The sequence below is a fragment of the Spinacia oleracea genome, chromosome 4 (genome assembly GCF_020520425.1).
Source record: "Spinacia oleracea cultivar Varoflay chromosome 4, BTI_SOV_V1, whole genome shotgun sequence".
In the NCBI taxonomy this organism is placed as follows: Eukaryota; Viridiplantae; Streptophyta; class Magnoliopsida; order Caryophyllales; family Amaranthaceae; genus Spinacia; species Spinacia oleracea.
This window is the reverse complement of record NC_079490.1, coordinates 164,487,176-164,498,137: the sequence shown is the minus strand read 5'-3', so window position 1 is coordinate 164,498,137 and position 10,962 is coordinate 164,487,176. Positions and strand designations below refer to the sequence as shown.

The 10,962-nt window shown below is 33.2% G+C and overlaps 1 protein-coding gene across 1 annotated transcript; it reads left to right on the top strand.

Moving 5' to 3' along the window:
* Nucleotides 1-8,109: 8,109 nt before the first annotated feature.
* LOC110803094 (uncharacterized) lies at nt 8,110-10,230 on the top strand. Its single transcript, XM_022008557.2, has one exon. The coding sequence runs from the start codon at nt 8,110-8,112 to the stop codon at nt 10,228-10,230; it is 2,121 nt and encodes a 706-aa protein (XP_021864249.2).
* Nucleotides 10,231-10,962: the final 732 nt, after the last annotated feature.

The window sequence follows — 10,962 nt, the reverse complement described above, 5'->3', positions numbered from 1 at the left end:
CTTGCATAGCCTATATTCGAAACCGTGCTACAAATTTGGGCCTGGCCCAAGTAGACAAATGGAAATTAAATCATTAAGGGTGTATTTGGTTTATCATATTTTGAAATCACCTTTGAAATTATCTAACCCCATATTTGATGTTTGGTTTACTATTTTTATATGAGTAAATTTAAAATTCGGGGACCCACCTTCAAAACCTCTATGGTATCGAGTTCTCATACTCAAGGGCGAGGTGGGTATATGGAATTATATTAACTGAAAATAAAATCGACAGTGCAAACTCGATCAAACAAACACCATGACAGCCTAACTAATGTTACTCCACCACCGCCGCAGCCCAAGCTACCCAAAAATCAATATCATAAAAATTATACTACAAAGTTACTACCCTGACGATTCGTCATCAAATCGCCAATGCTACCTAACGCCACCTTCAACACCCCGTAAGAACCCAAAATGACGAAATTAGAATACTGAAAAATAATTTAACTAAACATATCTTTGAATAAAATACCTAGATATATTGTTAATCGTCGAAATTTTGGACGTTGAAGTCTAGATTTGTAGCTTCAATTGTAAAAAAAACAACCACCAAAAATCAAATTTCGTCTAGTGACAGAAGAATGTGATGGTTAAAGTTGAAGCAAAGCGAGCGATTGTGGTGGAGATGGTGCCATATATCAAAATATAATGTCTGCCTTTTATATTTTATTGAATTTTAGTTTTTTTTTCCTTACATCTTTAAGTAGAAGGAGGAGGGGAAGGTGTAAAAAACTAAAAGATGAGAATAAGGAGTATGATAGTATATTATCGGTAGGATTAAATTCTAAATTTATTTTACCAAACAGGTTGAATAAGTTATGATTTTCTATGTATCGTTGATTATAAACCCATGGGTTTAATACTCAAACATATACCTTATACATGTGGTCGAACCAAACGGGGTCTAACTGAATAGTCAACAAAATATGGATATGACTGTATGCATTAAAAGTATCATAAATGCCACTAATTAGAACATTGTATACAAAACTTTGACGTTAAATCTGTGTTTACAATGACAATGGATTTTTATTTATTTTATCTCTTCTCATTACTTTACATCTTAATAACATTTTAAAAATTATTCATTAATAATTAATCATATGTAAATCAACAATTTTTTTATTATCTAATTAAATATATATTTTTTAATCAATCAATAACTTCAATAACTATATACTAAAATACACATCATGATTGACACATGTCATCTCTCGATGTGTCTTTGACTCTTATTTTTTAATTTAATTTAATTTTATTTTATAATCTCTACTCCATTAAAGAAACTTTTAAAAACTATAAATTTTTTAATTTGTTTCCTTCCATATCATAAAACAATATACGGAGTATATTACAAGTAATATTACGAGTTTTATTTATTATGGCAAAAATCGAAAATAATACACTGCACTATTACTATTGATTTTCTAATATTAATATGAAAAATATCAATCACGTAACATGGAAAAAATTGCAAATTATACACTGTACTATTACTATTGATTTTCTAATATTGGTTTATATGTTACTAATTACTATCATAAAAATATATGATTTTACAATCTTAACAAATGAATTTCAACTGCAATATAAAAATTTAGAGAAATCATTTAACTCTTATGATTCTTAAACTTAACTTATTATTAAACATAATTTCAATTCAATTTTCCCGAAAAAAGTGAAAATAAATTAAAAATCCGATGTTCAATTTGTAGTTTACGTACGTATTAAAATTCATGTTTAATTTACCACTTTGAACTAATTGTGTCTTATACAAATTCAAAATTTTACTACGTCGTAACAAAATATTAGTTCATTAAAAATATTTCATATTTATAATATTATTTACGAGTAATTATAATACTCCGTAAACAAATTTTAATTTCATATGTGCGTTACATGAGTCCTAAGCTAGCTATTTATGTATTTAAGACGTTTCCCCGTATTTTACAATTATGAAATTTGAAGTTTCCCCGTATCTCCGTTTCCCGCTTCCGTTTCCGTTTACTGTTTTCATGCAACCTAGCCGATAAATAACAAAGTTATAATCTTAATTCCCATTTCACCAAAAAAATAATCTTAATTCCCAGATTAATACTACAATTTGCAAAACTAACCAAGTAACCAATAACAAAAGATGTTATACCGTACCATAAATTTTCAAACGGAAAACAACAAAACCAGGGAATTCAACAAATTATTAACAACATAGAATTGAAATTAAACTTTAGAACTAATCATAGTCAGAATATCGAGCATCCAAGAAATGAAATTCGAATAAGTGTACCTAGATTTGAGGAAAGAAGGAAATTTTCTTACCAGTGAATGAAACGAACTTTGCCCATAGAACTCGCGATAATTGCAACCAAAAGGATAATATTATCCCTCCGTCTCAAGTCTCAACACTCAAATTACTTGCTTCATTTGGAATTTTGGGTCTTGAAAAATGAAAAGTGGTGGCAATCGGGTGTGAGTGACAAATTTGAGTGAGCCGTACGGACAAAAAGAAAATCTTCCAGGGCAGTCAAATAGAGTTCTCGGTACCGATTGAGTTTGGTACGAGTGAGTAAGGGTTTATTGTTCATAATCGAGGTCTCACGTTCGAGCTTTGAGTATGGAAAAAAAATTAATGGGAAGGGATGTTGCGCCATCGAGGTAGAGGTGGCGCTCGACCTTAAGTTTTTAAACAACAAACTTTTTACCACTTAGACATGCAATGTTTCATGTTCTCATTGCAAAAAAAAATCGAACTAAATGTTAATGTTATTAATGTAGTATCTCGGGGAATCGCCATGGCCCAAAAACTAATTAGGGTGAAAATGAGTCAATATGTTTGTGAACTACTCGCGAACAAGCTCAGTCAAAACTCGTTTGATAAGCTACTACCTCCGTTTTAAAATGATCTTTACACTTTTCGTTTTAGTCCATTTTATAATGTTCTTTACACTTTGCTTTATTCTATTTCTGGACATGAAAATTTACTGCCTTGACCTTCTTACCCACAATGTTTATAATTTTTCACGCACTTTCTCTTACTTTATTCATTTTTTTCCCTACGCTCATTATCCATATTTTATAATATTCAACCTACTTTTCAACTTTTTTTCTTAATATTTGTGTGAATAGTAACTGTACATATCTTTATGAAATGAAGGTAGTAATAAATAAGCTTAAACAAAAAATTTAAACTCGTTAAGTAAACGAGTCAAGCTCGAACAACTTCATGTCTGGCTCGTTAATGTTCTTGAACAACTTGTTTAAGTTCTTTTGTAAGTGTGGTTATGTTCAAGGTTAACTCGTTAAAAACTCGTTCAAGCTCGAAAAAATATATAAATTTATAACTATTTTAGTGTATTTTTATATCTTCTAAACTAAATCAAAAATTCCGTTCAATATTAAAATATGGCCATAAAATTTTATTATCTCTTATAACATTTTTATATATTGTACATAAAATTAAATGGATGCATAATGTTTTTGGTTTAAAGTTAATTTAAGACTTATTTATTTTATCAAACTCGATTTAAGCTTGTTCAAGCTCGATTTCAAACTCGGAATGCAGACAAGCTTGTTCGTGAACAAAGCTCGTACAAACCAAATTCTTACAAGCCAAGCACGGACAAAAAAAAATTAAAGTTCATTCAAGCTTGAGTTAGCTCGTACACTAATATCCTTATCAAGCTCAGCTTGAACAGACTAAAACTCAACTCGGCTCGACTCGTTTGCAAGCCTAGTTACGATTTGAGTATACTAGTCTTATATGCACGCATTGCATGCGAGATTATATAAAAATTAAAACTTGTGATTTTACATCTAATTACCCACAAATAATAGGTATGAAACGAATAAATCGTGACAGGAAAATTTAGCCCCGTATAAACTTCTCGGAATGGTTGTTTGGTACATGGGAAATGAGATGAAAATGAGAGTACTCTGAAACTGGTGAGAATGAGAGTACTCTGAAACTTCTGTGTTTGTTATGTGGAAGTGGGGTGAAAATGAAAAAGGAGATGGGTGGATAATGGCACATTTATATTAATTCCTTACATATTTGGATCAACCACTAAACAAGTATTTACATATGTGACATGTGTCCACTTCTCCATCATCTCTATCTTTTTTCCTTTATTTTTCTTTTTGATTGACTACAAATTAATTAAAACCTAGAAACGTAAATAAAACAGGCAATTAAGCATCAAAGGAACTGCTACCAGGAGAGAGAAAGTGAAGTGTGGATATAAAAGGGAAACGGAATTCAAATGAAATCAGGGTTTTGCTTCAATATATACATGCTCTCTAGGTTTTTTCTTTGTTGTTCTTCTTGGGCCTTGGGCCAAAGGGAGAAGGTGAGTTTATAAAACTAGGGCATACTGTTATCTGAGTTTGGATCGGGTTGGAATTAGAACGGGAATAAAGTATTAAACCATTACTAGAAAGATCCAAGTAACAAATTCTCACTTCGGCCTAGTTTTCTTTAACTTGTCTCCCTACGACCTTATCTACCTATTACTTTATACTTTGACTCAAATAGACACCATAAATGACAAGTGACATTTCCTGGTGCAAAAATTTTCCCCCAAAACCCATTTTACTAAAAGTGTACCTTATCATACTGTTTTATTTTATTTATATTCTCTGCCCTTTTTATAAACTATGTATGCATGGAAAAAGTGTTACTCACTACTACAAAACATGCTATATTTGGACGCCATGTCCTCGACACATGCGGTAGCGCGTCAAGGGGCAAAAAAAAGTTCCGTGTTTTTTGGAATTCGCTTGGCGTCGAGATTTCCTTGGCTACGTTCAGCGTCCATAGTACATGTGCACATCGTCCAAAAATCACGTGCCCTGTACATAAGCCCGCTGAAAATTTCAGATCTTCTAATTCCCTGTTAACCGCCCCAATCGACCCACTACTACCACTCTCCCAACAGAAACCCTAAACTAATCGATTTAAACTCTGCAAATTCAATTCAATCTTCTCGTCAATTCACCACCTCTTCGCCAATTCCTTCAGGTTCGTCACCTCCTACGTTTCTGGGTTCTGGTTTCTTTTGCTTTTTTTTTTTCTTTCTTCTCTTGTTTCTCAATATGATAATTTTAAATTCTTTATCTTTCTCATGGTTTCCACGAGTCACAGTTGCGGAGAACACCATTAGAGCTTCTTCAATTCACATTCAATTTCGCGGCTTTGTGTTGGAATTTTCGAGGTACCCCATAAACGACTAATACATGTTATCTTGTCCATTCGTGTTTTCCTTTTTTTCAATTCTCTTTGATATTTTCAGTTTGATTGCTATGTGATTATGTAGAATTTTCGTGTTTGATTGCTATGTGATTGATATTTTCAATTCTCTTTGATATTATGCAATTGTCTAGGCTGGTAGTAGTTGTTCTAGTGTTATGTAGTTCTTGGTGGAGCAGGACTAGGTGAAGGTGGTGGGTCGGGTATATTTTGCGGCTGAGGGATTAGAATTGATGCCATAAAAGCTAGCAACACTGTCAACAGGAAACACACCTTGAGTTATAAAACACGCTTCTGAATGAAAATTTATTATTTAGGGATAAGACTATGTTTAGTTCAGCTAATATTTAGTTTTTGATCCTTCTATATGACTCACTTCTGATCTAATATGATTTTTTAAAACCTGAATTAAGTAATAAAGTGGAACAAAAGGAACTAAGCAACTAGCATAGCCTAAATTGGTAAGTCTACATGTAATAAAGATAAACACTATCAGAAAATGTACTTGAAACAAACTCATTCTAGATTAATTAATCCCATTAAACGTATGCATATTTTCTAAGTTTTAGGTCGTGATCAACGAAAATGTTTAAAGTTGTTAAATGAAAATAACATTTTAAAGCTGATAAGGGTACCTTTTTGGTTTCGGTAGGGAAGATGCTGATGCATCCACTTTGCAGGAACGTTCTGCAAAAAAGAATAGTCAAGACATATGCTAGAAACTGAAAACTGAAAAATGTAGTATTGCCGATAATCATTACCAAGAAAAACCTATTGTAAACACTAGTAGGTCGCATTATTGCAATGAAGCTATTTTCAGTCTGTATCTGATTTGCCCTCTGCAAAGCTTGCTCTTTCTCCTGCTCAGTTACTGGCCTTCTATTTGGCATGTACTCCTTCGAGAACTTCCTTTCATCTGAAACTATTTCCCAGCAAAATTTATAGTGAAAAAGGAAGAAAACAAAAGTTTGTTAAGCCATTCTGCAGAACATAGCACATGCATAACAGTTCACGGACTCAAGAGTCATAAATTTTGGTACCATACCCTAGTTTCAACTCAGTAATGAATTAAACTAACAACCCAATTCCAGAATAATCAGTATTATCTTGTGGCAGATCCACCCTTTAGTTTACAGTTAGGTAATAATAAATTTAATTAACTCCCAACTTATCATATTGATTTCAAGCAGCCAAGCAGATTGGTGTATAGTACACACATTAGAAACATGAAGTTCATAAGGTCTAGTCTTTGGGAACCCATATAAAATTCTTCCCACACTTAACCATCAAATATTCAAAATAACCCCTTTTTTTATGAATTCCACTACCAATCTACCATATCGTTCACAAAATATATAGTGCACGCAAGTTTCTTGGATTCACCACTAGGTTACTAGTATCGTCTTTTATACATATGCATAGAGTTATTTTCTAAGTTTTAGGTCGTGATCAACGAAAATGTTTAAAGTTGTTTAATAAAAATAACATTTTAAAGCTGATAAGGTTTGACCACAAAAGTCATATCTAGTTTGGAGCCGTGAATAGTATTGCAGATCAATTTCTGAAACCTGGATAAAATGACGTAATCAAATTCATAAGATTTACCGTGCTTTGAAATGGGAAACCAACCAACTTAGATCAACTGTTGGTGCTGTATAATGCGAAACAACCAAAAATAAAACCATTTTATACAAAGAAAAAAATCAGTTTGTTAGGATTAGGAAAAAATCAGTTTGTTAGGGTTAGGAAAAAATCAGTTTGTTAGGATTAGGAAAAAATATTGTTTGACTAGAAACTATAACTTTTTGATTAGAAAATATAACTAATTCGTATTTGATTGTAGATTATAATTAATAGTAGAAATGAAGAATAATGTAACTATTTAATCATGTTGAGTAACCATTTGGTAAGAAATTATACTACTTCGTATATAAGATCTTCATATATAAGTCTTTGGACCAAAACATAGTACGGCTAATCAATAAGGAGTAATATGTTTAGTGGAGAATTAAGTGTTTCTGATTTTTTATAAAAAGATAAAACTGCTTGTATAAATGGAGTACAGTAAAATTAAGTGTTTCTGACTTTTTATAAAGAGTAAAAAATTATAAATGCAGTACAACTGTCATCAACCTTTTCATTAAAAACAAAACTAAAAAATAAGTTACAAAGGGCGGGATTCGAACTTGACCCATCTCAGCATTGCAACCTTAATCATGAATGGAAAAACTACTTAAAAAATGTAGAAATAATAGTTGCAAAATAAAAAAAACCATGGTCAATACATTCGGGGTTTTATTAAGATAAAGTCCTTGATTGTCATTTGTTACCTCTACTCCTTGGATACAAAAACAAACTTTTGTTTTGTATGTTCTTTATGTGTTATGATAAAATAAGAGAAGTATTATGTACTGATCACCCAAAAAACTAAACGAGAATGCGATGTTAGTTATTTGCAAATTAATTAGTGTGGTTTAATGGTTCTTTGTTTTCTATAAGTGTGTTTATTTATAATTATAGTTTTTTTTTTCTTAGACATGGATACTAGTTGGATTGACTTACGAAAAGGGGATACTCGTTATTATAACGGTTGCATAGAATTTTTAGAGGTTGCAAAGGAGACTCTTCTAAAGGGAAAAACTCGATCCCCGTGTAATAAATACAAGTTAAATAAATGATTTGACTTAGGAGAGGTAGGAGGACACATTTTATTTAACGGTTTTTATAAGAATTATAGGCAATGGATTTTCCATCGTAGAGTTGAAGAGAGTAATACCTTAGATATCCCTAATGATCAAGAAAATGTAGTTGGTCGAGATGATATGAATGGGTTACTAAGAGCAGCTTTTAAGGTTGACAATAGTCCACAACCCACCAATGAACCCCAAGACCCATCATTAAGCGAAGCTGATTTTGAAGATGAATATTCGTATGACATGCATGAAGAGTTAAATTTTGATTGTGAGGAAGATGATGAATTTCCATCAACCAACACCAATGAAGAAGAAGCGAAGTATAAACGACTTAGGGAAGCTTCTGATGAGGGCCTATATGAGGGGTGTACAACTTTCTCAAAGCTGTCGTTTCTATTGCACTTGTTTCACCTCAAGTGTATGTTCCATTGGTTTGCCGCATCATTTAATAAGCTGCTTGAGCTTCTATTAGACGCATTTCCTAATATTAAGGAGTTTCCATCGTCGTATTATGAAGGCATGAAGATAATGAATGATTTGGGATTGGGTTACGAGAAAATCCATGCATGTCCAAATGATTGCATGTTATACTGGGGTGAATTTGCAGAAAAAACTGACTGTCATATCTGCCACACATCAAGGTGGAAGAATGTGAAAGAAAAGGAGGGTGATGTAAAAGAGAAAGATAAAGAAGCATGTAAGAAGGGTGTTGCAGCTAAAGTGATGCGGTACTTTCCTCTGATCCCAAGACTAAAGAGGATTTACATGTCATCTAAAACAACAGAGGATATGAGATGGCATTTTGACCGTAAAGATGGAAATATCATAAGTCACCCGGCGGATGGTGAAGCTTGGAAATTGTTTGATAAAAGATACGAGGAATTCGCCAAAGATCCTCGTAGTGTTAGATTGGGTCTAGCAAGTGATGGCTTTAATCCATATCGTTTGATGAATACTAGTTACAGTACATGGCCGGTGATCCTGATTCCTTATAATTTGCCACTGTGGCTTTGTATGAAGTCGACATCATTCATTTTGTCTTTGCTTATTCCGGGGAAACAGGGTCCTGGTATGAATATTGATGTGTACATACAACCACTAATCCATGAGTTAAAATTGTTGTGGGAAGGTGTAGATGCTTTTGATGCTCATAGCGGAAAAAATTTCAAGATGCGAGCAGCCTTACACTCTACTATAAATGACTTTCCAGTATATGCTATGTTGTCGGGTTGGAGTACAAGAGGTTATAAAGCTTGCCCTTCGTGTGCCGATTCTACTTATGCGTATAGCTTTGGCGGTAAAGTTGTCTACCCTGGATGTCGAAAATGGTTACCAATTGACCATCCTTATCGTTCTCAAGCAAATTTATTTGATGGGACAGAGGAACATGGTCTTGCTCCGGTTCGTGTAAGCGGGTCAGAAGTTTTGAAGCAACAAGAAAGAGTTAAGTATGTGTTTGGAAAGTCAAAAGTTGTTCCGAAAAAAAGAGGGAGACTAGAAGATGATGAACTTGATGATGATGATAATGATGATAATGACGAGGACGAGTCTAATCCTGTTCTATGGAAAAAGAAAATTAAGCTTTTTGAATTAGAATATTGGGAACATAATCCTCTTAGACACAACTTGGATGTTATGCACATTGAGAAGAATGTATGTGACAATTTCTCAGGAACTCTTTTAGATATGAGCAAGAGTAGAGATGATAAGAATGCTAGATTGGCCCTTAAAAAACTGAACATAAAACCTCATCTTTGGCCTCAATCTCATCCAAGTCGTGTTAACGACTATTTGCCTCCAGCTGCATACACCGTGTCTAAAGAAGACAAAGAAAGATTTCTTAAAGTCCTACAAAATCTTAAAGTTCCCGATGGGTATGGATCTAATTTGCAAAGGTGTGTGAATTTGAAGCAACGAAAACTTATTAATCTGAAAAGCCACGACAATCATATGCTCATGCAAGATATCCTTCATGTTGCTTTAAGAGCATCGAATGCTACAAAAGTAATTGATGTGCTCGATGAATTATCGTACTTTTTCAAGAAGATATGTCCAACATCTATTGAAAAAAGTGAATTAGATACCTTTCAGTCGAATCTTGTGTTGACTCTTTGTAAGATGGAGAAAGAGTTTCTTCCAACATTTTTCACAATCATGGTGCATCTACTAATTCATCTAGTGGATGAGGTCAAACTCGGCGGACCTGTTCATTATAGGTGGATGTATCCCATTGAGAGGTCAATATCTTAAACTTCAATATTTTTTTAATCATTTTAAAATAAGAATACATCACAACACTTGTCTTATTCTTTCACGTTCACAATCTTGTTCATTATATTTCAAGGTATTTGGCCTTTTTGAAATCTCATGTAAGCAATAAAGCGCAACCAGAAGGATCCATAGCTTGAAGGGTACCTTTTATGGGAAACAATTGCATTTTGTTCGAGATATTTAGAAAGTGTCGAGACCGTATTCAACAGACCGAAAAGGAATGAAGATGGTGTTCCAGACATCAACAACTATTTATATGACTCTGCTGGTCGTGTAGTTGGGATGAAAAAAATGTCCGCGTTGATGACAAAAGTTTAAAGCAAGCACATCGTTATGTTTTGCTTCCTTCAGATGAGATGAAACCGGTGCTTGAGTAAGTAGCGTTATGGATTATTTTAGAGCGTATCGGTCATTACGGTTAGTAACTCGATTTTTTATTTCTAAAGGGCCTTCCTACAAGAAAAACGACAAGAAAATCAAGCTGAAGAAAGTCAAGAAAGTCGGTGGATAATCAATGAATTTTCCGATTGGTTCCTAAACAAGGTCATATGCTTTTAAATTTGGAATTTCCTTATTTATTTTGTATATTTACCATTCTAAAACTTATGTTTTTCGAATTATAGGCCTATAACCTAGATGATAGCACAAAAGAAGGAAAATTGAGAAAAGTCTTGGCCTATGGTTTAAGCAATAGCGGCAAAAGGATGAAAA

Coding starts and splice junctions, on each gene's coding strand:
- LOC110803094 (XM_022008557.2), top strand. CDS start 8,110: ATGAATGGGTTACTAAGAGCAGCTTTTAAGGTTGACAATAGTCCACAA.